This window comes from Lepisma saccharinum, chromosome 14 (genome assembly GCF_977018435.1).
Source record: "Lepisma saccharinum chromosome 14, izLepSacc3.1, whole genome shotgun sequence".
Taxonomy (NCBI): Eukaryota; Metazoa; Arthropoda; class Insecta; order Zygentoma; family Lepismatidae; genus Lepisma; species Lepisma saccharinum.
In genome coordinates, this window is record NC_139242.1 from 77949463 (window position 1) to 77977099 (window position 27637).

Consider the following 27637-nt stretch of genomic DNA (forward strand, 5'->3'; position numbering starts at 1 on the left):
TTGCCGACTTCAGTGGCAAAGTGTCAATCACAGCGTGCTGCGACGCCATGGGTTCCGGGTTCGAGTCCCAGCTTGGACATGGGCGTTCTTCGTGAATGTCTCTTCATCAATTCCCATAATACCCTTATATTCGAGATTAGCCAAAAGTGGCAGAAAAACGAAGTAACATAAACCAAATCAATAATGACAACGATGATTTTTATTATTATTATTATTATTATCATCATCATATATAACTAGTTACACACAGTTAACGTATAACACTAACTAATAGATATCTCAGCTGATTATAAATCTCTAGGAAGAAGAAATTTAAGGAAGAAATATTGAGCAACTAATAATATTAATAAAAAAATACCCTGTGAGAAGAGTTTCCAAAGTTCCACCTGGAAACTTGACTTTCGTCTCAAGTCTCTCCCGATTTATTATTATTATTATTTGTTACATATCAAAAGAAAGTCATTGTGCTACGTTACGTGTCGTTTTAGACACACACATAACAAATTAATGTCAAATAAAGCAAATTTAAAAGCTAAATATTTACTGTCGTTTTGCGAGGCTGGGTGCATCATGACTTCTTAAAAATTTTACCATTATCAATTTGTACTTTTTTGGAATTAGTTGATAGACCAGCTACAGCCGAACCACATCAAGCAATAAAGTCAATTCAATGCAATTCAATTCAAAATATATTCTCATTAAAACGGAACTATGAAGATGAATTATCATTAGATGGAACTAAGGAAAGAATTAGCTATGTTGGAATGATAATTATGAGGGGGGGAAAGAGCTTGCGTTGGAGGCGTGCACATGAGTATAATTTAGAAGTGATTAAAATGGAGGAATGCTAATCCAGGATTTGGATCACTAACGAGATTTCTACTTTCGCCAGCCAGAAGAATTGATGTTACCTGCTACATGCGATAACCGTTAATGGCTGTGCACCTTGTAACCTGGAAGTATATTATCAAGTCTAAAAAAATTTTGCGAGAATTTACTGACTTGGAGCATTTTCCCTCGATGGACATAAAAGGCACGAAAAGCTTTCGAAAGAAAGCGCTTGGAAAGTGTTTGTTTGCATAATGCGTGTGATATGTACACTGCCAGCTTCGTATGCGTAATGTGTATGCACCGACAGAAAGCACTTTCGCTTTGTGGTTCCTCCAAGGGCTTGCGCTGGCCAGTAGATGTCAATGCAGTTTCCGGCGTGAGGCAAATTGAACATCCAACTAGCAAGCCAAAATAGCCAAAGCTCCATAAGAGAACATGTAAATACAGTCAAAATCCTCGTCAGTAACAAACAAAATATCATAATTGTGGTGAACACCTCTGCGTCAAAAGTTCATTTACAATGTGTTATCACATATATCGGATTTCAAGTATCAAATTGACGCAATTACTTCTTTTTCCACTACGCTGACGAAATTTTGACTGCCCAATGGAGTGTCAGAAATATTAGACTGGAAAGGGCGGAAGTGACAACTGCATCATCCGACGGTAATCGGTAGCAGAAATACGTAGGCACGGCTATATCTTATATTTGCCTCGAGTTCATATGAACTTTCCAGCCTGATCATTAACAGTGCATAGTTAGAGATGGGTAAATTCATTGAACTCTCCAGCCTAATTATTGCCTATTTTTGTGGGAGCAGGAAAAGGTTTAATATCCGAAAGACAGTTCATTTCGCCACTCGACGAAGTGCTCAACGCTCGTTGGTACCGACACTGCGCAGTAGGGGTGTGCGGGATCCCGAAAAGTCGGGACCGGAAAAAAAAATCGGGATGGTCATTTTAAAAAGTCGTTAATTCTCAACGTTTTCTGAATTGTAAATTTTTGGAACTTACGAAAATTGTTAGTTTTTATTCCAGAAATGCAAAAACAATCACTTAAAGTGAAAATGACGTGAAGAATTCGAGATTTTCAGAGCTTCTGGAAATTTCGAACATTTCCCGACTTTGTCGGGAAATTGCGAATTTTTCTCGTCGGGCTTCAAAAAAATTCCCGTCCCGACCCAAAAAATTCTGTCCCGCACACCCCTACTGCGCAGCCATCTTTCCATGAATTCGATGTTTCTTTTCGGCCATCAGCAAAACTGCCCTGTCTGTTTTTCCGAGTTATCTCGGCAACTACAAGGACCACAGAAACAATTCGGTGAACTACGAGGCGCATCCAGAAAGTAAGTTTCCCTATTTTTTAAAAAAAACAACAACACAGTTTCAGTAAACCATTTATTGGCAAAAGGTACAGCAAAGGTTCAGCTATTTTTCAACATAGCAACCACCAGAATTGAGACACTTGTCGTATCGTGGTATCAACTTTTGGATCCCACTGTCGTAGAACTCTGCCGCCTGTGAATGGACGTCTTTAGCTCTTCGTCGTTGCCAAAACGCTCACCGGAGGACAGGAATTTCTTGAGGTGCAAGAAAACGTGAAAATCGCTGGGAGCCAGATCAGGACTGTAAGGTGGATGATCAAACAACTCCCAGCGAAATTCCGTCAAAACAGCTGCTGTGCGCCGAGCCGTATGTGGACGAGCATTGTCATGGAGGAGCACAACACCTGCAGCCTTGTTTTGAATGGCACGTCGCAATTTCCTTAGTGTTTCACAGTAATGGTCACCGTTCACCGTTTCACCTCTGGGGAGGAAGTCAATGATCAAAATGCCCTTCCTGTCCCAAAACACGGTGCACATCACTTTCTGTACCGACAGCGTCTGTTTGAATTTCTTCTTGGCCGGAGATCCACTATGCCGCCAAAGCATTGACTGCTGCTTGGTTTCCGGGGTGAAGTGCGAAATCCACGTCTCATCGCCCGTGACGATCCTGTCGAGGAAATCATCGCCGTCATCATGGTACCGTTCCAGGAATGTCAGTGCTGCTCCTGAACGTTTCATTTTGTGTTCGGGTGTCAGGTTTTTCGGCACCCACCTGGCACACAATTTTTTGAACAGCAGGCGCTACGTGTCAATCTCATGCAACACGGATCGCGATATCTGCGGAAAAAGGCTACTCAACTCCGTAATCGTGAAGCGACGGTTCTCTACGATGCGCTGCCGCACCAGCTCAACCAGTTCATCAGTGATGAGGGACGGACGCCCACTGCGTTCTTCATCATGGACACTTTGACGACCTTCCGAAAACTGCCGACACCAGCGACGCATCATCTGCTTACTCATAATGTTCGGCCCATAGACCTCACAGAGCTGACGGTGAATGTCAATTGGCGCAATGCTTTGCGCATTCAGGAACTTTATCACCGACCGAACCTCGCATGCGGCGGGAGAAGGAATACGAGCTTCCATTTCGGACCACTGCTGCCTCGCTACTGGCATGCGGCGCGAGAAGGAATACGAGCTTCCTCTTCGGACCACTGCTGCCTCGCTACTGGCGCCGGGCGGGATCTGTCCGCCTGGCATATGATTGATACGTCTTAGCTCTGCTGCGCATGCGCAATTTACACGGCTCATTATGTTTACTTTCACGGGGAAAAAAATAGGGAAACTTACTTTCTGGATGCGCCTCGTAGATGGTCGATTTCACGAAAATGAAGTCAAGGAAAACTTCTTGAGTTTCTGAAACTCTTACGTTCTAAAAGAATTCCCAATCAGAGAAAAATATAATTTTCGATTCTAGTATGTCAAATCCTTGTGAACTGATGTAAATTTAAACTGTGAAATATATTACAAAATCGTTTTTTTAAAAAAGAAAAATGATACGTAACTTTTAATAAGTATACCTTAAACTAATATTCTTTGGTTACCATTGTTGCTACAGTAGCACAATTTGAATTGAATTCTATTTGGGATCTTGTATATAAATGCTTTTGATATCGGAGAAAAAAAGTAGGGACATAGAACTAAGAATAAACGAAGAGAAAACAAGCTGTGGACGAAAGACAGGGGTAAAGACAAGAACGGAGAAGTGCAATTGCAATAGGAGCTTACAAGTTCTAAAAATAGTTTTCTCCAGTTATTTAAAAATAATCTTAAATAGTGAAACCGGAATGGAAGATGACATGAATAAGTCGATAACGGTAGGAAACAGAAGGTACGCATTTCGCCAATGTTAAGATGTCAAAACTCAGTCTATTGTCAAGAGAAAAACACATTGAAAATATATGGAACTGTAAGAAGACCTGTTATAATAGATGTATCGGAATCATAGATAATGTGAGCAACTGAGGAGATTGCACTGTGTGTCTCCGAGGAAAAAGTGGTGAGAAGGATCTATGGGCCTTCGAGAAAAGGTGATACGTAGAAAATAATGAAGAAATCGAAGAGTTTCTAGAAGAGGAGATAAAGCAAGACTTGTGAAGCAACGATTATTGTTGTGGTTTGGCCATGTATAACGCATGGCTGAAGTAAGAATGCAGAAAAAAGCTACGCAAGATAATTTTAGGCAAAAAGGAAAAGATCGATGCAAAATTTGGAAGAGGATTTATATTTGGGTAGCAAGATAGTTTGGTTTGAGTTGGTGTTTTAAGTCCACTTTATGCACAGTAAGGCTAATCGGGACTGGACCTACAGTTTAAAGTGGGATCCGAACCACTATGCGCCTCCACCGGATATCTAACCCGGGACCCCTTGATTACAAGGCGACGACGAGCAAGATAGTCGATGGAAGAAGACTGACAGAAAGAGACGGAACTGCAGCTCACCCAGGGTATGCATTTATTACTGAGAATGTAAATCTAATAGAAATACAAAGATAAAATTCGAGGCATTGAAAGATACATTACTAAATACTAGTACCTATATTATCATATAAATTATCTCTATTGGTCAGTTTGTTCAACAATGAACTATCAATATGTCACTGTCTGAGCCGTGAGATATATGGTGGTTACTTAGTAAACATAACTGGAAGTTTATTATTATTATTTGTAGGAAAGGTGAGTCAGTCGAAATTATTCTCATACACCAACGCCCTATTCTATTCACTCTTACCGAGTCAAAATCGTGATTCCAAGATTCCCAAATTCGCAGAACCTATGGTGGTTCTGTATGAGTTTACTTTCGTCTGGGAGAGGAAGTAGGTAGCTAGGTGGTTTTGAAGACGCGTGCCTTTTGTTTTTTTCGATGGGAATTGGAGCACTTTCCAAGCGCGATGGTAAGTGGTGCATGTCATCGCCTGTTTCATTGGAAATAACCGCTCCCACATGCACTCTGCACTCCCTGCGTTACGCTGTGCCCCCTGTAATCATTCCTTCCGGATGGCGGATGCATACCGATTTTCCTACTAAACGTCTTCGGCCATATCCGTAACGTCAAGTATATACTTCAAGCTCTTATTTACGTCAGTGAACTGGAAATGAGCTCTTGAAAAATAGTATGGTTTGAACTCCATTACTGTGCACCATAACTAGTTATTATATTTAAAACAGCTGAACACACTATTGAGCCATGTAATTTTTGAACATCAATTGTATTTGCTATGCACAAAAACCGTTAAGGGAGCTTTGTTCCCTACTTTGATTTTAGAAATTACTAAGTCTGCTTGCAAATCCCGTTATTGTTCAGAGCAAAGACATCCAGCAAGGATGTCATAGAGGGACAGGACGACTCAATCCCCTATTATCCAAATTTCCCCACAACTGTCCCAAAAAAACAGACAAGTAAGACGTGATAATTTGGGATGAAGCTTTAGTTTCCAACCAAATTTTTCGTTCCATATTTATGGGTAAAATAAATGTATCTAATTCAACAAAATATTCCTGTCCGCTTTAGTTAGAAGCACTTCCACAGTGTAGGACCTCTTGTAGTAGGGCAACTTGAACGAAAATTTCGTAATATGGTGCAGTAAAATTAGGCCAAATTTTACCAAATGTAAAATGAAAAAGAAAGAATTTAAAATGGGACAAGCCAGGAATTGGTAGAAACTTTGTATACTTGCCTTCCTAACGAATATACTAAAGTCCTCAAAAAAAATCATTTTTTCCTAGTAGAACATTTTTTGTCCGAAACCATTTTCCGTATCCGCAACGGTCAATGAAATATGGGAAAAAATAAAAAAAGGACCGTCATTTTCCAATACGGCAGCCCTAGCACAACTTCGATTTTAGGGGCAAGTACAACATTTCTGATAAATTTCTTGCTTGTCCCATTTTCTCTTTTGTTCGCTCAAACATCTATTTTTACTGCATTACTAGGATATATATGGTCGTAAATATGTTCCCTCCATGATGGTGCATGATATGTTGTTCTGCTAATGAGTAGAATATATTACCTTTCCTGGTATATTCAAAGGAAATCTTTATCAGTCAGAATATAAACTTCGCCAGAGCCCCTCAGGATGCTACTGCCTACGTGAGTATATGTGAAATTTACATCTAGCCCAACAGACCCTTCACTCAAAATTTCTGATGTTCCTATGGCTCTTGCAAATACACCTTAAATACACGAAATAGGAGCATTTACGACAATATAATATTTCAAATGATAAAGCTATCATAAAACATCAGGTGTATCCTTTATGCGGCCATGTTCTTCATCCTTCACATACTTTTGTTTCACACTGACATAGATTCACGACGCATACATATCCTGTCTTGTGGACTCGAGTGGTTTTGCTGTAAAATAAAATGGCGGATTGAAGTTCAATTGCCTTCAGGCCACCTTTCGTCTTCTCAAGCCTCTCTACACAGTATTACTTTTCAACAGCATCGTGCGACCATTTTCAGCCCTTCGAATGGACTCGAAAACAGTCGCAGAACCGACACCAATTAACGATAAGGATGGAATCATAAGTACTCGTATACGTAGCAAAATGTCCTTCATTCAAGTAGAGAAATTGCAGTTATTTATACAGCATCTTCCCACGAAATTTGTCTGGAAATGATTGCTCATAAATTGTCATTGTCTTTAGAGACTCTAAAAATCGCATGTGAGCAAAGTACATGAGGTTAAGTGGCAAATTAACGCCTCCACAAGGTTAAAAGAGGACGCAACCTTAATTGTTCCAGCCAAATAACAATTTAATAACTCCTGGATTGAGCCATCAGCAATTTACGACCACCGTGTTTACACATCATGGCCACATCACGCCACAGGGGAGAGATACAAAGCACGTGCAATAAGGCATGTCGTGTTTCGGTAGCCCTCGCACATTCATGGAGCACGACCTTCCTGCATTTTCGTTGCCTTGAGCCTTGCGGTGCCTCGGGTGGCGGGAGATTTCTGGGATAAGGTCTCTGCTTAGGCACAGGCTCCTCCCAGTGTCGCAGCTGTTAAGAAAAGAAGAAATTGCGTTTCTTGTAGCATGTGACTTCATTAAATGTTCGGACGTGGTTCGTGTGGGTTGTGTTGTGATACACAGTGGAATACGCGGGAAAAGGTACTGATACATTTAAATGGTTTGTTTAAATATTGTGTCAATATGGCCAACTGGGCTCCACAAGGATGCTAATTTGTCCATAAACTCATTTTAAACATTTTTATATTACTTTGTTTAAAGTAATTAGCGCACACCTAAGTTCGAGTGCTTATAGCACCAAAATACCAGGAGGAATATTCAGACCAAGTCTTATGAAATCTCTTCCAGATCTAGAAATTTATTAATGGCTCAAGCCAGTGATTTTTTTTTTTCAGAATGATAATTTCCGGAGATATAATGCGATAAGAATTTGTCGCATGGTCATAGTTTCAAGTTCTGTGACTGGCGCCATCTTACTCTCTGGCTTTCGACCAACAGGAGGCATACGTAGCACTCAGCTGGTTTAGGAATAACAATTTTATGGATGAAGTGAAAAAGTGACATTTTAGAGGAATATAATCTTGGTTAGCAACACTAGCAGTTCAGAATTTTGTTGATAGACACAGGCAACATGTACACAAGTAATGAACATACAACTATATGGAAAATACTCCCTCTGTCCTATAATTATAGTCAGGTATGCCAAAATGGTAGTACAGAAATTACAGACGAAGGGGCAGATGGAAAGCACAATTTGTACTGATCCTTGAGTAATAAAGTTGTATGACTCATTCCCTTGTTTCATGTTCTTCTTCTGTATACACCAATGTCACAGTTTGAATATCGGGCAATTATTACGAGTCAACAAACAAAGGTGTACCGGACAATAATTATGGGACAGAGGGAGTAGTAAATAATAATTTTGCCTCAATTGAGACTCCCTCTTACACAATTTGCACAAGCCTCCCCGGAGATCATGGTCATGGTGTTGAACTAGGCATCGTGAGGACAACTAGGAAGTTACTGAATTATCCTGGGAAGCCATGAAATGAGCTACGATGGGAGTAGCTCCACTTTGGAAGGATGTTACGCTTAGAGAACATCCAAGCACAAAGTGGCGCTTTCTGTCTGCTATCACGCTATTTCTGTTAAACATAAGAATCCCTTTCACTCCTCGTTAAGCTACCGGCAATGTTGTTGTGTTGGGTTGCATCCGGTAGAGCTCCAGTGGTGTAGAGGTGCTCCAGCAAAAGTTGCTTGATTTATACATTGAAAAATGTGTGGCGCAAAGAAACACTAAACGTGATATTTCACATATTGACTTGGTGTAACTGAACACTCCTTTTGGTGATAATGAAGAATTGGTGTTGTTCATCACGATCGTTTGAGTCTTGTTACACCACTGACTGCCAACACACAGCAAATATAGTCTTTAAACACTTGATTGGGTACATAGGCGGAGTTCTGGAGAGGCCAGGGGGGGGCTGTCCCCCCAACTTAAAAAAGACTAAAAAAATAACACATGATTAAGTTCAGTTACTACATTTTTGTTATGAAGTCATACCGCAAATCTTGACGTTTGGCATGATGGCATGTGCAGTAATTTCGCCGCAATGGCGGGTCTTAGACGATTTGATTGATGTGTAGAGTTTGAAGAAAGGAAAATGTAAAAATGACTTTGTGTTGAGTCAACAGTTACTGCTGAGGCATCAAAAGAACTTTTCAATTTAATTTTTCTAAAATTTCTGAAGCTTACTATTGCACCGTAACTTTTTTAAAGTAATATGAGTATTGTATCAATAAAAAATTAATTAAATGCAAAATGCAATAATCGTACTGTTTTGCTTGTTTTAAAACTGACAACTAATTAATATTTGTTTACTTAAGCGAGGAAATTTAATATTTTCAAATCTAAAAGGCCTAAAACGAAGTGTTTTTAAGTTATTTTTTTATTTCCGGGGAAAGGCTTCCGAACCCCTTATAAATTAGTGGATATTCAATACCTGAGGGTTATTGAATATCCCCTAGTTTATAATAACATATGTTTCTCCCAGAGTCTGCCCCCCCCCCAAAGCAAAAGGTCAAACTCCGCCAATGATTGGGTACTGTTCTAGGCTACTTGTGGTAGCTAGTAAACTGCCAATATTTTTCGTGGCAACTGAATAGCTTATTTTTTAGAGTGCACTCCCTACTACTCTGAAAATTTTAAATTATATATCCTGGTAGCCAGTGTGCATATAAGTCTCAATTTTTGTTCTTTCTAACATTATAATACGGTAATAGGTATTGTTTTAAACTTAATTGTAAACCTTCATGTTCTTAATTCGTGGGTCGTGCGAGAAGAGTTACGTCGATGGTCGCGCACTGTGCCAGAGACCGGGTTCTTAAAATATGTTCAATTAAAACGCCAAACCTCAATTAGGCACGGAACGGCAGACCGAATTTTCAGTAAAAACTAGGTGCGCCTACAGTCGCGCATGGACTCGGACAGCAAGGGACTTCAACAAACCACCAGTGGCTCGAAGATTCGACTAACACTGAAAACAAAATCATGGTGTAAAAGAGGAAGGTTAGAAACTCCGCTACACAGAGGGAGGGTGTTGACAAAACAACCATTGATAAATGACGACGTTAAAACCCCACACCTAGAACTAGAGACTGCGCGACCAAAGCAGGGTTAAGTGTATGCAGTGTTATATTCATGTGGCCAGAAGAATTGACATATAAATGAAAAATAATTCTTGTTGTCGTTGAACCATGGATCTGCGGAGCTAAATGAAAACCGAGTTAACCTTAAGAGACAAGCTATCTCCAGCCAATCTGGAATCCATGGCTGGATTGTGGCCTTAAAGAGGATACCATTAGGACTTTCACTGGTCGTTCCGCTTGGGTTGTGATGCACTGGAGATAGGCATCTCGAGATGATATGGTCCAGCTGCAGCTGAGTCGCTCTGATTCTTTTGTTTTTCCTTTCAGGTGGTCGTCCTCCCGAGGGAGCCATCATTCTTCCGGATGGAGGCGATGACGTCAGCGATGGTAAGTCCATCTCCTCCATGCTTTCCATTTTTTGATCGTTTGACTGAGCATCATTGTGTTAGGAAAGGCCACGTGATTATCCGTATCTGATCTTGGTCTCCCAGCAGCTGGATTTCTGACAGTAGAATCCAAACGCAGCGAATTTGAACGAACTTTCTACCATGAGATCTTTGGCCAAAGGACACCTCACTTTTCCTCGAATACTAGTAAACCCATATCTCTCCATTGTTTAAAAACGTACAATACAGTTAATCTGATTTTGCATACGCTGTACGTGATGTTAGACATTCTGGTTTTACGAAAAAGTAAAATAGACTTTACGAAAGATGGCAGTATAGCTAATGAATTCGCATTGCTGTCAGAGTTCGTGTACCAAAATGTGTTCCGGTCATTTAATATCACAGCATCTACTGAGGAAAGTGAGGTTTAAATACACGTCCGCATGAATTATTTCCGGGAGGGGCAAGAAAAGTAACTTTTTAGGGGGCAAGGGAGGCATATTTAACCCCATAATAACGTTCCACATTCAAAGTTCTTATAATTAAAAAATAAACTAACAGAAATGAAATTTTATGTGTTAAAGATATACATTTAGGTTCACATACATTTTCTGGAGGGGAGCTTGGCCCCGTTTTAACCCTTCTGGATGCCCATGGGTTTAAAGTTGCAATGCAAATACATTAAATTCTTTGGAAACCTAAAAATCCAAGTCGCAAAAGTTATCATTCTGTAATTTGTGACATCTTATTGAAGGTGAGATCACTGAACGTTGAGAACAAGAAGCAACCCATTTTAACCGACCAATCTACATAGTCGTTATAACTTCAACATAGAGTACGGCAGATAGAGATTGATACGTATTGCTATACGAAGCAATGTTAAAGTGAGAGAATATTACCAACTTAAAAGTACAGAATGTCTTTACAAGGACTTCTCGAAAATACCTGTAGTTTTGAAGAATTACCACAGACATTCTACAATCTTAAGAATCAAGTCTGGATTCTCCCTAGAACACCTAGAATTTTTTGTGTAAAGTGAATTCGTTGTTTTCTAAGAATTTCTAACATTCTGTTAGAGTGGCGTTTTCGAAAAGGGGGTTGGGGTTGGGTGGTACAAAAACCTTTTTTTTTCTTTTTTTTTAGTAGTCAAGAAAAATCAAGTAGTAGTCAAGTAGACGTCAAGAAAAATCTCCGAAAGCAGGATTACTCTCGTCGACTGACTATCTTAAGAAACATTGGTCGTCTTCGATAATGGAACTGGTGTGAGTGACTCCTGGGGAAGTGCCTTGTCACCTTGAGTTCGTTCGCTGCTGGAATCATCCGTGGCGATGAAGAAGCAAGTGTCAGCCGCTGGCAGGGGGAAGGGCATTCCCGTGCCTTGAGGACTCTTGGTACTTCACGGTCGGCGACCAATTGTCAGACACGCTGCACAGGAGAAATCCTTCACGCTTGTCCCATGGGGCTTCTGCTTTTTCCTCCAGTGTTCTTCCGAGAAGATGGGTCGGTGGGAAGGACGAGTGTGACAAACACCGTGTTATTTGGTGTCAGTATTAATAATACGCTGAGAAAATCATGGCTTTGACAAGTCACTGGGGTCGAGGATATCGGATTACACTAATGTTGCGAAAGGTAATCATAGAATCCTAAGGCCGACAACTAAAACAACAACAATATAAGTCTAATTCGCATGAGGCTAAGAGGGAAGGGGTCAATCTACGACTTTCTGCTTTAGAGAAAATCTAATACCAAAGGTTTTGCCTCTGGTTCTAATCATTCTTCTTCGCTGTTGTTGAAAATTAGCGAGATCTCGTTTGTGTATTGACAGACACAGAAGAGTTCTCAATTGTAAATTGATTGATTGATTTAGTTTATTTTACTTCGCTTTTCTGCCACTTTTGGCTAATCGCAAAGATGAGGATGAGTGATGATCTGATTAAATTGATGAAGGGGCACTCGCAACCACGCCCAGGCGAGGATTCGAACTCGGGACACCTGACTTAATAGCGCGCTGCGCTAACCACTCTGGCACGGAGATCAGCCCAATTGAACAATTACTAACATGATCATTGATATTTTTTTTATTCACATAAATCATGTAATGGTGAAGAAATGAGATTACAAACTTGAGCGTAAACGCAAGGGTGCAGTTCCTGTATCTCTAAATGCAGAACGTTGCTTTTGACATGCAAAAAACAGTTGAGGATGTCCTTGAAATAGCCATATGAATGAGTAGAAAACACAAAGAATGACTTGAAAAATAACCAAGAAATAGAGATTTAATGGAAAAGAAGTTGACGTTAAAATAAGACCTGCTTTAGACGAAAGCATTTTTCTTAACATTTACGCCATGACCAAAAAGCTACCGTGTAAAGTGAGAAATTTTATGGCATTTCAGATGCCATGGCATATTCCATGGCGCTTCTCAAGGATAGGCTCGGTCCGTAGCATTTTTCGTAGCGTAACCAATCAGAGGGGAGCTCTAGGTCACGAGTACAGTTGTAATGGCGGCAGAGTGAGATGTAAACAATGTATCACTTCACATGTTTAAAGGACGATAACTATTCAACCGAGAGGAATAACGTTTCGTATTAAATGGTTTTCCGTACAAAGGAATGGAGGTGCTTAAATACATACTATTTTAAAGCGTTTACTCTACACGCATGGAACAATATTTTAGTTTTTTTCAATTTAAACAACGTGCACTCACCATAGATGGTAATACTCGACGTGTCTTTCGTGCTGTATGTATTATACATTGTAATCTTAGCATTTACATAGCATTTATGATAGCAAAAATGTTAAAGGAAATGCTTTCGTCTAAAGCCGGTCTAAAGCAACACCGAAAGAAATTGAGATGGAATTTGAAGGAACGAACTAAGGTTGAAAATGAATTTTAGGAGTAAACGTAAGGATTCAAAGGAAGTAAAAAATAATTTGAATGTTGCTAAGAAGGAAGCTACACTTTGAGCGGTTTACCTACAGGAGAGACAACATTTAAGGGCAGGGAAAATGCCTGAAATTGAAGGAGCAGAGAAATGGTTACAGGATAATTTCTGGTTGAAAGGAAGCAAGGATTGGAGCTCTCAGGAAAAAGATAGGAAGGAGTTTGGCACGAAAATAAGGGAAGGACGGTGCTTGATAAAGAAAAATGAAAAACCTCTGGAATAAAAACAGTTAAAATACGACGCAAAAAAAGGATATGGTATAGTGCAACTCTTCAATGACAGTTCCGCATTTTCGAGTTGTTGACAAAGAAAACCATCTCCAGGGTATTTGGTGAGACCGTTTTACACTCTATCGCTACAACCTCATGCCATAAGTCTTTGTACCTTACAGTAACACATCCCACACCTTCAAACAACAAAACCCCTTTTCTTCTCTTTATTTTTTAACGCACGACCGCCTGCACGTCAGTCACTGCACTACCCTTGCATGCAGGAATTCTAGGAGGTCGTCGACTCTGCTCTTGGCATCATCTCCCGAAAGGCGGGGCCTGCTATCAATCCGGGAGACATTGATCCCGAAAGGTTCGGCGTGGGACTCCAGGAGCCACACCTTCCAGCTGACCTCAAGGAGCAACGCTCCCAGGACCCTCCGGTGGAGACATAGGCCAGAGGCTGGGAGAGGCTTGTCAAATGTCCACGATGAAGCTAAATCTATCCGAAAGACTTGATTCCAGATCTAATAAAATACTGGACCAAGAAGTGTCTACAGTATCGAAGCATTTATGTTCCATAATTGTACAGAACTCCCTCTTGGCCGAATGGTTAGTGTTCTCCCCTTTGGTGCGAGTGGTCCCGGGCTCGATCACCGGTGAGAAGTCCAATTTGGACCTTGATCCAGCGTGAGGAGCTATTTGGAATCGACAGTAGCGAAACTCTGTTCTCGAAAGGAGAAAACAACGACGATGAGGCTCGGTGCGCTGACCACAAGTCAACAAACATAAAACAACTCGACAAGCGTTGGCCCATCATAGGCTGTTGCGGAACGAACATTAGTTTATTTAATTTTATTTGAGCGGGAATCGTACTTAACCCTATCAAATAAGAACATATTACTGTTTTATATAACTATTAATTTCTGCGTTTTGGGTAAGCCGAAAGGCGGTTGTAGGTGTTTGGACACAGCCAGTATAATCCTCTGCCAAGCCTGTATTGTGTTCTGTCCATGTGTTGTGACTGTCCTTTATCCATTTTATCTTATCACCTTAAATGCTTATCTTCGAGATTAACCAATAGTGCCAGAAAAACGAAGTAAAATCAATCAGTGAGTTTATACGTTTTGCTCTCGCCGATTGTAAACAATCTATTTGCATTCATACTTAATTATGATTTCCTGATAGTTTCTTGGATCGATTACTCGAAGTCGTAGACTGTGGCTGTTCTGTTTCAGTATTCAATCTGACCGTAATAACGGACACTTCTGGGTTGTAACACTCCCACTAACTTTCAATGGACACGTTACAACCCATGAGTTTCCGTGACTGTACAAAGATGTGCGAAATGAAATGCATGTAATACGCCATTCGAATTATAGAATCAATAGTTGGAAGAAGCATGTGTGGAAAATAATAATCTATAAATACGTAAAGAGAAAATTAGAGTTTTTTGCCAGCAAAAATATCAGTGCTTTGATGATATGCCTGTTTGTCCAGAGAGTATTCATACTGCTCTTGGAAACAATTGATCAGTTAGTACCAGTGCTGAGCTGTTTTGGACAATTTCTAATGTGAAACATTAGACCTCTGTGACTGAGGTTAATTCCCTGTACCATAATTGACGCGCAAATCAAGATATTCGTTCAAAGTTCAACATTCCGATCACCAATGCAAAGCACCCTAATTGACATTCACGTCGAGCGCCGTTCGGTTGCCGGCCTCGGAATGTGGAGGAGCGGACAAAAAATAGGTTGCCTATTATGTAAAGAAGAACTAGGAAATGCTTTCGATTACTTTCTCCTGCCTATTTCTTCCTTTTGTTCAAATAACCATGTTATGTGATTTTTATTTATGATTCATCGACTACGTAAATTGGCAATGACAATCTCCGAGAAATAGCTAACGTTTCACTCTTCCGATCAAATGAAACTCGACAACACATTAAATTCCACGTTTAAAGGAAGTGACGTCAGAGAAGATGTTATGTTTCTCATTGGATTCAAGGTTAACGTTCGAGAATTGTTTCTATCTTATAACTGTTCTAGACCAAGCATTTCAAGACGGACTGTCGACCAATCAGAACAAGTGATTCTGAAATCTATTGTCGAATAAAATAATGCTATTTGTTTCTATACTGTGATGAAACGAAAGCGACGCTGAAAGTGTAAACACGTTGTGAGCGGTGGAACATTCTTGTCGGTATCGATTTAATGGCGATTATGCAACAAAGAATAGTGTATATTTCTAAAGCAGTCACATGATAATAAATTAGATTCAACAACAAACGGTAAAATAATTGTCGGTATTTAAATTGCATCTTAGATTAAGAAAATGAAAATAGTTCATCTTTCGTGAAAATATTTGAGATTATGATCACACGGTTTCTTTTCTCGTGTATAGCATTTATAAACAGATAACATAGCTACATCACACTTATTCCAAGTTCCTGATATACACCTACCTTAGCAAAGAAAATTATCATCTTTGTTAGGAATAATCTAGTTTCTTTTTGTTTTTCTTTGCCGTGCGCACTGCCATCTTTCGGTAAAATGTGAAATTATTGTATTTTTTTTTTTATCCTGTTCGAGTGTTTTTCAATGGTCAATTTTATTGGGGCTTGAACGCTGGGTTTGAGTTCCTGCAAGAGTATTTGATTGAGTTAGTCTTTTCATTTATAGCAAGCCTTCATTATTCATCTTCACCGTCCTTGTTGGACTAAAGAGGTAGAAAATCAACGTCCTATTATTTTACTAATGCAAATTATAACACTAGAGGCACATTCTGATGGCATGTTCTTGATGAAAACAATCTTCATTTGTAAGATGCCGAAAAATAAATGTTGATGTATTTGTACCACCCCCTCTCTCTCTCTCTCTCTCAAACAATAATTCATCCAAGAGATCTGATACATATCATAAAAGTGAACTTACATAATACGAAACTGAAGTAACACAAGCAGCATTCCAACCTTTACAACCGCAGACATTGCCGAGATAAACTCACTTGTAATAAGTAAACATGAATTCATTTGAGGAGAAAAAAAAAGAGTACTTTGGAGAATGCAAAAACTAATAAATAGCAGGAAATATCCAAATAGAAAAAGGGTGGCTAGAAGGGGAAGGTAAGTTAATTAATTTAATAATTAATAATAGCGAGAGCTAAAGCCCAAGACCGTCTCCCGTCGCCTTGTAGTCAAGCGGTCCCAGGTTCGATACCTTGTGGAAGCGGATCCCATTTTAAACTGTCTATCTGTGCATAGACTGAACTTCAAACAAAACTTCGAACTTCAAACAAGCAAAAGGCGAAGATGAATATTCTAGTGAGACAATTGTGTGTCTCTTCCAGAAAAGTTAAAATCGTCAAATAATCAAAGATGCGTGGATATGTCGCACAATCTACACGCAAGAACAGACTAGAATCGAGGAAATCGTATAGAAACGACTTACGAGGCACCTTGTTGCGCTTCGTAACGTTTGAAAGTGAAGCTAGCCAGGGGCGAAAGCAGTACCCGCTCGCCAGGTAGTCCATCTGGCACGCATTTTTGAGCTCTTACAAAAGACAAAAAAAGTGACCAGAATTGCAGGAGACGAGAAGAAGGCCTTTCGATCTGCAGCCATTCATCTGAGCAGCCCCGGAGGACGCGAAACACGTGCTCAATACAATCACGTAACGGCTCGTTGCAACACAAATTGTGGGTCAACCACTTGCTTGGGAAACCAGTCACGTACTTCCGCTACCGAAAGTGTCACAGAAATAGCTCATGATGGCTTCATGAGCTGACTGGTTTCAGGTTACACATTTAGAATCTTCCACACAACAATAATTATCATATCTTTATGGTGCGGGTGAGGTTCAGATTACAGCATTTCCACCATTTTAAGGTTCTCCCCGCTTAGGAAGGAGGTTGTGGTTGGTTATGACTGCTCAAAACTGCATTTCTCGGCGAGAAGTTTCTTGGTTCATCGAAGACAAGGAAAGAGAAAACGATCCGATGAAAGTGGTTTCAGTGGATCCATTATAATGACTCTTCGAACCGCATTCCTCACGGACGTTTTCTGTAACGCAACATTTATTGTTTCTAGATCCCACAGTCGTTTAATGTCCATCATTTCTTATTTATAACCGTTTTTCTTCCACTTTTGACTAATCTCGAGGTTGACCACGAATAGTTCGCTATTTTTAATACTGCGGAGGTAAAGAATAGCGAATAAGGATGGAAAGCTATTTTGGAATGTTTAACGGGCAACAAAATTTCCTCTCGTAGGATTTTGTGGAGGTGGGCAAGGAAATTATGGATAATTACTCAATTCGTTGGGCAAGTAATGTTACCTGTGGAAATAATGAGGTGACAAGTTTGTTGAGTTCATTGGAACGAAATATATAAATGTATATTTTGAAATGTGGTAAGTTCACTGATGAATGAGGGGGTGACTTGAAGGGGGGTGTAAGGGATTTCCCCTCTCCTTGACCCATCAAACTCTCTGCTTATGAATGACACATCCCAACCATGGATATTTTTTGACCACGGACTGGATATGTACACTATATGATTTGATGTATCATCATTACAGAGTTTAAATATCATCGCAACTACATATAAAAATATGCATTATAGCTACCGTTAAGCATTTTAAAGAAATATAGAATGCTGCTCATTAAACTTGGTAACGCTGATACGTTTATTTTTATTTAACGTTTCAAGCCATACTCAAATTAAACCGAGTTAAAACATGGTGTTAGTGTTAACTGGTGTCAACTATTGCTCTTACGTACCATGTGCACAGCAGCAGTGAAAATAAGTACATTGCTTTCTTCCCGAATCTTTATGCGAGTCAAAATCTTAATTTTGTTATGGTATTATTTTATAATTTAACTTAGAATACTGTTGATTGGCATTATTTATTATATCAAAATTAGATTTCATACAATTGACTTCCAATTGTAAGCATTCTCTCTGATCATGAATGAGACATCCCAACCAGGGATATTTATTTCTCACCCACTGGATAATACAATACATGGTAAAAAATATACTGCATGCAAGATTTAAAATTCTAAATAGTTTTCTGGGAAGTTATTGGCAAACATCTGTAAGATTATTTATAGAGTAACGTGTTACAGTTTTGAAAGGCGTCTGGACTCGCAGCCAGTATAATCCTCAGTGTGACTTATGTGCTGTCCATATATGTATATGTCTATCACTATTCATCCTCATCTTCGCTATTAGGTAAAAGTGTCAGAAAAGCAAAGTAAATCAAGTCAAATCGAATCACTCAATTAAAAATCAACCAAGTTCATCCACCTCTTGCCTCTAATAAAATCATAAATCGCGGCTTGGATGAGTTAGTACAGAAACACAACAATCCATGTCCTTCGAACTGCGAAATGCGAGGAATCTATTTCCTTTTCAGTGATTTCGTTGCAGCACCGGTAAGCCTTTTTCGCTGCTTTCACCGGCGAATTCCTTCGTGTCTCCTGCTTCTCGTACAGAAAAGGCTCCCTCGGTCGCTCATCAAACTCCGCCGAGTTCTTGGCCTATTTCCACAGACGTGGAAGGCCGCGGGTGCCAGAAAGTAAAGCCTCCGAGACCATTGTGGAGGGGCGTGAACAGCTTCACCCGAGGAACGAGCGAGGAAGCAGGTCATCACTTTCGCTGTCTTTCTCGCTGGAGCGAAGGGACAAAGGAACTCCGCTCTGATCGCTGTTCAGCTAATGCCGTACCAGAGCGGTATGCGTGTTTCTATTTCAAGTTAACTTTATGCACAGATTAGCTAATCGAGATTGAACCTACAGTTTAGAGTGGGATCCGGACAACTTTGTGGGTCCACCGGCCATACAACCCGGGACTTCCTGATTACAAGGCGACGTCGTTACCACTGCGCCATCAGAGAAGCACGTATCATAGCATCCCCCTCTTCTTTAGATCTGGTTGCAAAATATTTATCGCGGGAAGACGATTTGTAGGAGAGGGGAGTAACAAAATTGAATATGAAAGGTCATGGATTCTCATCGAAAATTCGATTGAAAACTAAGTTTTCAATTAATTGTATCATACTTATATGTTTCTCTAGCTTCTTCCTCAGACTGGATGCTATTTTGAGTTTAATTGGCAATAATGCAAATACAAATTACATATCGATGGAAGTGTGCATAATGTAAACGCAAATTATATTTTCTTGGCATAAAACAATTACACTACCCCTTCGGAATGAACTGACGTCATTTGATTCATAATAATTTACCTATTGCAGTAGGACACCCAAATTGGATTGATTTGTAGTTTTAAGTCCACTTTACGCACAGAAAGGCTAATCGGGACTGGACCCAGGGCCGGATTAAGACGAAATTGGGCCTGATGCTGCATGCCGTCGAATTTTTTTTTTGTATACAACTAACTTTCAAAGTGAAAATTTTACTACCTGTGTCTAGGCGTCCGAAATTGGGGCTCCAAATTTCATTCTAAGATTCATTTTCAGGTTAATATAGCAAAAGAAAACTGTTCAGCTTTCGAAAAATTCTCGTCTGTTTTCAACTGGGCCTATTTCGGGAATGGGCCTAATGCTGCAGCATCAATAGCACCCACCTTAATCCGGCCCTGATTGGACCTACAGTTTAAAGTGGGATACGAACCACTGTGCCATGTGCCTCCACCGGGTATCGAACCCGGAATCCCTTTATCTCAAAGCGACGATGTTAGACACCCAAATTGGTTAACGGAAATTAAATTCTCGTGTGGAAGAGAAAATTGTATCTAAGATACACAATCAAGCTTATGTTCTCATAGCCTAGTTCCAAGTAAACGCAGTTACCGGAAACTATTTGTAAGAGCATTATAATTTGAGGCTTGCTTTTTTTAATATTGCAGTAAACATTACAAAAATAAGTAATCTCATTTTTGGATCAACCGATTATAATACCTGTAGCATTCATTCTCTTTGGAACACATCACGGATGCACGAAAACGTACGTACATAATAAAGCGGTGAATGTCCACGAGCGTACAATGGGCATTTTCAATGTTATCTAGATCAATCGGGTACCAGGTATTGATCACGTACCAGCCACTCTCAGAAGATTCTTTCGAATGAAGTTTCACAACTTCAAATCGAAGTAGAATGTCGGGCCTTTCGTTGCTAATTCAAAAAGTGAAATGCGAGGAAAGTAATGCAAATAAAAGCTATACCTAGTTAATTGAATGGCAGCAGGACGACCCCATTTTGTTTTCCCCGAGCACTTGCCTTGCATTAAGAGTTGAGTAAATACTGTTCTTCGCTCTTGAAAACAAGGACGATTGTGGTGGTCGCGGTTTCATCGGAATGCGCACGTTTAATATCTGGTTCAGCAAAACCTGGACTCATTCGCATCGTAGTCAATGAATAGTTTCAATCTCTCTCACTGCGGCGCTAGTAAATGTTCTGCTTGCTCAGTCAGCTTGTAAATTATGGTGTCTGAAGGTTTGTTTCAAAACACACTTTTTTTTTTTTTTTTTTTTTTAAATAATAGTCCTAAAGTAAATAACGACGGGAAAAGGTATTAACTTCTCATCTAAGCAACGTAACTCCACAGCCGTAGCAGAAACGTAATCAGAAGGAAATGAGTGGAGGCTTACGGGAGCGAAAATATTTTAGCAGACCCACCCCTCTCTCGTAGTTGCCATTGAGCATTAGAACATTACATCTGATAAAGGTAAAACTTTTCTTTGCGAGATGCACCCTGCAGTGAAGGAACATAGTGAATGCCCCCTATATATTTTTGAGTTGGTGTTTTAAGTCCACTTTATGCACAGTAAGGCTAATTGGGACTGGACCTACAGTTTAAAGTGGGATCCGAACCACTATGTGCCTCCACCGGGCATCGAACCCGGGACCCCTTGATTACAAGGCGACGACGCTATCGGGGAGGCCTGAAGTGCTGAGATAATGAATCATGTGGTGGCTCAGTCGGTAACGCGTCTGACTACCATGCTAAAGGTTCCGGGTTCGATCCCCGGCCGGTTCAAATCCGGGAAATTTCCTAACGTTGGAAGCGGGCCCGGCGCCCACCCAGCGTCGTATAACATGGGTACCTGGGGGAAACCCTGGGGGGTAAAGGCTCACGACCGGATCAAGAAAGTGTGGGTCGTTACCTCCACACCCCCTATACGCCTTCATGGCGTGGGGCTAAGCACAGGGGAGCACTTTACCTTTTTACCATATCTTAAAATTTTACCCTACCGTATTCTGGATTTCTGGCACATGCATTAACTGCACTTGTCGACATCGTAAACAACACCGATCTTAAATAAATGAAAATTTGCCTGTTAACTTATCAATGAAAAGGATTACTTTTCTTTAAATTTAATGTAACCTACATTGGTTTCGATCATGCTTCTCTAACTCAAATCAACGTGGAACGGCATCCGCTGATTTGGTTTATTTAACTTCGCTTTTCTACCCCTTTTGACTAATCACGAAGATGAGGATGAGTGGTGATACAATGAAATTAATGAAAGGACACTCACAAACATCCATGCCCAGGCCGGGATTCGAACCCGGGACCCCTGGCGTCGTATCTCACTGTGCTAACAACTCCGCCACGGGGTCCGCAAACGACATACTATTTCCTTCCGGTATGGGTTTAGTTTTTGCCACAGTGTTCTACCAAAGATGTTTCCTTCTGGATATGTCCTTTGGTTTAGCTTTCCTAATCTTTTCGTCAACATGCTATACTAAACCAAAATCCTCCATTGCAACTATTTGGCGAAAATGAGATCATTATCATGTGTATCGACTGTTACACAATCAGGAAGTCAATTTATTTAATTAATTATGGTTAGATTATCTTTCAAAGGTTGTTTTCCTTCCATGGACCTCTGGCATCAGATTTGCAATGAATCTGAAATATCGTATATGATATATTCTATTTAAAATATAACATACGTGCTGAATTCAATACATGATTCAAGCGTGTAATATTCATGTAATATAACTGTCTACTTCGAAGCGGTCTGACATGAATTTCGCCTATTTCAGCATCGCAAGAAAATTCAAATGAGATGACCTTCGTGACCTCACGAAGTCTCTACTTATCCGAATATTTAAAAGTCAGAGTTCAATTTCTACATTCCTAACCACATTCTAAGCTCTTCATGATTCACGAAACCTTGAACCGCTGGAACATCTAATTATGCTCTTTGGGTACTTTCATCCTTCAACAGTACAACTCCAATGGTCTCCATTGGAAATAACAAGGAAAACTGGTTCTTGTCTCTTCCTTAAATGTAATATACACGTTTGAGTAGTTTTGAATATAGACTTCCTTTACTCGCATCTACAGTGTAGAAGCGATGAATCTGCAAGGTCGCTCAACAAAAAGGACATTCTGGAGATGTCTGAGATCTAAAAGTTTGCGTATATCAATCTTCGTGATATCAAAATACATTTCTTGTTATTTTTTCTTATTTTACTTTGATTTTCTGTCTTTCTTGGCTAATAGCGACAATGAGTAGGAATGATGATTAGAATCCAGGGTTCTTAAAGATCCATTGATTGATTGATTTGCTTTATTTTACTTCGCATTTTGTGCCACTTTTGGCTAATTTGCGAAGATGTGGATGAGTGAAGATGTGATGAAATTGATGAATGGACACTCACAAACATCCATGCCCAGGCCAGGATTCGAACCCTAGACTCTTGGCGTCGTAGCGGGATGTGCTAACCACTCCACCACGGGGGTTAAACATTCATGAACCCATGAATTCTAATGGGCTCTAATGGACGGGAACATTTTTTCTCTCACAATTTAAATTCGGTCCAAGTTGCGTATTGTTTCTTTTCAATACGGAAGTTGGACAAGATTTAAATTGATCTGGAAACAAGGTTCCTTGACCGTATTTAATTTCATCCGGAAAAAAGGTTCCTGGATCGAATTGAAATACTTTACAGATAAAAAGGTTCTTTACGGTCCAGAACCCATTTACGCTTGCTGATTTTTTTCTCCTGGACTGGAATTGAATTTATTTAAAATTTCTGGAGCTTTAATAACTTTGGACAAATCACACAGGGAGCGCATACTTACGCCAGGATTTGAACCTGGGATCATCAGTGGCGACAACATGAGTCCAGCTCTATAAGCTCGGCTACAGAGGGAAACGGCTCATGTTTTCCGCATTACTATAATTTTTATTTTAGAGATAAAAATCAAAACGTGTTCGTAAATAATAGAAAATTCATCTCATTCAACTGTATTGAACGGAATCTAATAACTACTCGTAGAACAGGATCTTTACCGTGTATATAAACATAGTAAGCAATGATGAACGAAGAACTACTAACACTACACTTGGAATCAGCGTACAATATTTTTACTCTATCTAAACCTTCTACACTTCAAGACCTAAAAAGTTCTAGGTTCTTAAAACATTTTTCAGTATTTGAAACCTCTTCCAAAGGTTGAATTACCATGTAGGTGACTAAACCAACGTTATGTTGTTTTATGATCATTAATGTTAATATGTATTTAGTAGAATTGATCTCAAGATTTTCATCACGCCCTGTGCGTATCAAACGTTTTTAAATTAAAAATCCCCCCCACACAAACATAACAATGGACATGAAATACTCGACACAAGCTGTTTTGACTCGAAGTATTCATAAATAATTTAAGTAAGTTCTTGATCAACAGAGGAAAGTTTCAAAGTCAACATGAGCACGAAAGAGATATGTTTAATTACTTTCCATTTTACAAAAGAAAGTGTATCCTTTTAGCGCTTGTTGTTTTCAATATAACTCGAGGAGGACACATTCCAGCTCTATTTTCTTTTTATGGAGTCGCCGCTCCTTTCTCTCTTTCCCTTTTGAACAGAAAACTGACGTCAGGTGTTCTTAAGAAGAGCTAACAAAATGGGCTTCATTGAATTATAAAAGAAACTTTCTCTGCTTATTCCTTTGGGCCGTGCACCTGCAGCATACCTGCCAGACATTCTTCCTGTGCTTCGGGTCTTTTCAAGCTGAAACAAAGCAAACTTTGCCCTCACACACGTGAAAAGAAATCAGGGCAGTACGTAGCGCCACTGCGGTGGAATAATTAATTAGAAACGCAGTGTCTGAATGTTGCCTATATCTTTTGCTTTGCTTTTTTTGGGTATATTTGCAAACCCAAGTTTAATGCATACATGTGGAACCTACAGACACTTTTTGTGTTTGGCAATGTTCCTTTAACGTAGCTTGTAGGCATAAAATGACAGTTCTGGGATGCACTTTTCCATAATTAATGCTTTCAAAGGATAATGCAACGTTTATTAACGCAAGTGGGAAATTAGTTAGCATAAAACTGAAATAATTATACTGTTTCTCAGATGGCCTCTCCCAGCGTGACAGCATCTAATCGTAATATCCCGGATGGAGTGACCTCCATTGATTCCACCTTGTTTGGGAAAGCCTGCATTTCGGGGTCAATTTGCATACCATGTGTACGGCTAGTATTTAATGTGTTTTTACTGCTCTTAATGTCATCCTCGGTATACCTGTGATACTTTTCAAATTATAAACCTTGCCACGTCAGAAACATGACTTTGAATTAATTACTATATATTAACCATATAACCTCTATATAAACTATGTACATTTTTATTGATAGATGAAAAAAGTGGTTTTTTTATCTGGCAAGTTGCTCGTTGAGTAAGTGAATGGATGCTATTCATATCAATATATTTTTTTAATGAGCATGTAGTTGGCTGTGAGCCAACGAAACCATACCTACCTCTTCTAGGAAATGTATTATGTTGCATTTATTTTCACCTTTGCTATGTAATGCACAATACAGATTGCACGATTAGTAAACAGGGAGATTCACGTCACAATAATTATTTCTACATCTTGGTCCAAATTTTATAATCACTCCTCGCAGGATAATGTGCGACATGATTGTGACAAACAATTAAAAATGTACATGGAATTATTAAAAACGATTTATAAATATCTATAGAGGCGAGGTTTTACCCCTTATGATATCTCAATTTTCTTACTGTTTTGTAACATTAGTGAAGCAGTATTTCAACCATTGAGACGCTGATTCACAAATCATTACTACTAGGAATTACCAAGCATGTTCTTTCATTATTCTTTCTAGGTTCTTCTATATTAAATTATCTTTTTGTATTCTCTTCGCAGTAACTAGGAGGTTTTTTAGGGGCAAGTTGATCGATTCATTTTAGATTATGTGAAATTAGAAATTTCAACATCTAATGATAATTTCCAGTGGGGGGTCGTTTTATATCAGCGGGTTTCGGCCCCCGACACCTGACACCGCTAGTTATAATTCTACTAGCACTCCAACAAATATATCAGAACCTAACCACAACTTCCATCTTAATCTCAATAGATCTAACGTAAGTAAACCTATCTAAAACCTCTTCAGAACAATCTTATATCCTTCTTCGATTTTTCTCGCCCTCGTTTCTTAGTAGTAGGATTTAAGCTGGTCACTTAAGTTTTCAAACTAGGTACGTACAGTCACCGGCAATAAAAATGGGAGACCTATATCCTGAAATACACTCTTCCCTGCAAGGCGTAATGTGTGTTGCCTAACTCTACGGCATCGGTGGAAGTTGCCATTCAAAATTTGCTATTAAAATCCAGTTATCGGCGTCGAGTTAGGTGAGGCATTGCAGGAAAGCGAGCATTTCAGGACCTAGGTGTCCCATTTTTATTGACGGTGACTGTACAGTACATCCCACATGGACTTGTTCAGAACAATCAGTACAATGAAAACAAAAAGAGCAAATGGCAAAATTAAAAAGGACAAAACCCAACAAACTTTCTCAGGTTTTTGTTCTTTAAGTCCACTTTATGCACAGATAGGCTAATCTAGACAACCTATAATTAGTTAAAAGTGAGATTTGAACCACTATGTGTCTCCACCGAATATCGAATCCGTGACCCCTTGATTAGAAGGCGATGACATTACCACTACGCCTGAAACTCTTCCCGTTATTTCGCAAAACTACGTTATGCTATTTGCAGGACTGTCAGTTTGAAGGAAAGTGCAAACAGATTTTTAGAAAGAGAAATCACGTTACGATGCGAAACTCTCAAAGTTCTTGCACATTTCTTCCTCGTTCAGTGATTTAGTGAAAGAGTGAGATGTTTCGGATGTGACTTCAGCTTAGGTTAAAGGTTGTTGGAAAAAATGTCTCAAGTATCCTTTCTTGCAGCTCACGACTACGAATGTTCGAGAGGGAAAAGTCGACCCTGTTTAATGCTACGTACATCCAGTAACTTTTGCTTCTGTTAGCCTAGTGACCTGGATACAAAACTCATTTCCCACAGAACTATAACACATTCCAAGCACACACAATCTCCCACGCATACGTATACGTCATTAACTTGCAGAAGATGATGTGTTGTGGCAGGAGTGCCAGGTCAACTCTGACAATGACACTCCTTAGAAGTTCTCTAATATATACCTATCATAGACATTTATACGAGACCAACGGAATCCATCCTTTCACCATTCTTTAACTTGAAGCTACTCATTACACCTCAGCGAGACAACAATCGTCGATCCTACGTACTATTGTACTATCAGTGCGCTAATAAAACTTTTTGTTGTGTGTTTGATGGTGGGGGAGAATTGTGAGTGAATTTTGCTTTAATATTTTTATTATTGTCGAACTATTCCGATGGACCAAATAACGTCTATGTATAGTGAATTTTATCACTGACGTCCGCAGATTTTTTTCCGGGGAGGAGTAAGGAGGGCATTTTTCAAGGGGGGGGGGGGGCAAGCGAGGCATATATTCTTTGGCCCTTAAAAAGCACTCCTTCAGTTGGAAGTTACCATGTTCCTGCATTGCCCTTCTAATAAGTGACAAAGTACTGTGCTTGAAATAAAATTATACGAATGAAGTACAGTAGAACGTTGTTTATCCGCATTAATTGGGACCGAAGGTTATGCAGATAACGATTTTGGCGGATACACGTGTTTATTTAACAAAGAAAAGCACGTACAGTACAGGTTTTTTTATACATACAGTACACAGTACAAGAAAACAAAAGACATGAGAAAACACTCGTAATTTACGTACAGTACGTGCCTAAATTTCAGTACTGTGCCTGTACTGTGTTACGTATTTATGCAGAAATGAGTGTGCGGATAACTGACGTTGCGGATAATTGACGTGCGGATAAACAACGTTCTACTGTATATTATTTTAGTTTGACATTTGTTTTCCATGGGCCGACCTCTGTAGCGGAGTGATTAGCATAGTGCGTTA

General features: G+C 39.6%; 2 protein-coding genes across 3 annotated transcripts in view; one reads left to right on the top strand and one right to left on the bottom strand.

Moving 5' to 3' along the window:
* Positions 1–27637, bottom strand: part of dila (centrosomal protein dilatory) — a 229124-nt gene that overhangs the window by 106675 nt on the left and 94812 nt on the right. The gene's annotated exons all lie outside the window — the stretch shown is intronic.
* Cht6 (Chitinase 6) overlaps positions 1–27637 on the top strand; it is a 149604-nt gene that overhangs the window by 23134 nt on the left and 98833 nt on the right. Inside the window, exons 1-2 of one of the 2 annotated variants that reach the window (XM_083136023.1) lie at positions 7286–7332; positions 10168–10227. In XM_083136023.1, coding sequence (XP_082992149.1) covers positions 10204–10227 — 24 coding nt within the window. In that variant the 5' untranslated portion in view covers positions 7286–7332; positions 10168–10203. Of the gene's footprint in view, positions 1–7285; positions 7333–10167; positions 10228–27637 lie in introns of those variants that run through there. The other variant, XM_083136021.1, reaches the window with a different exon arrangement.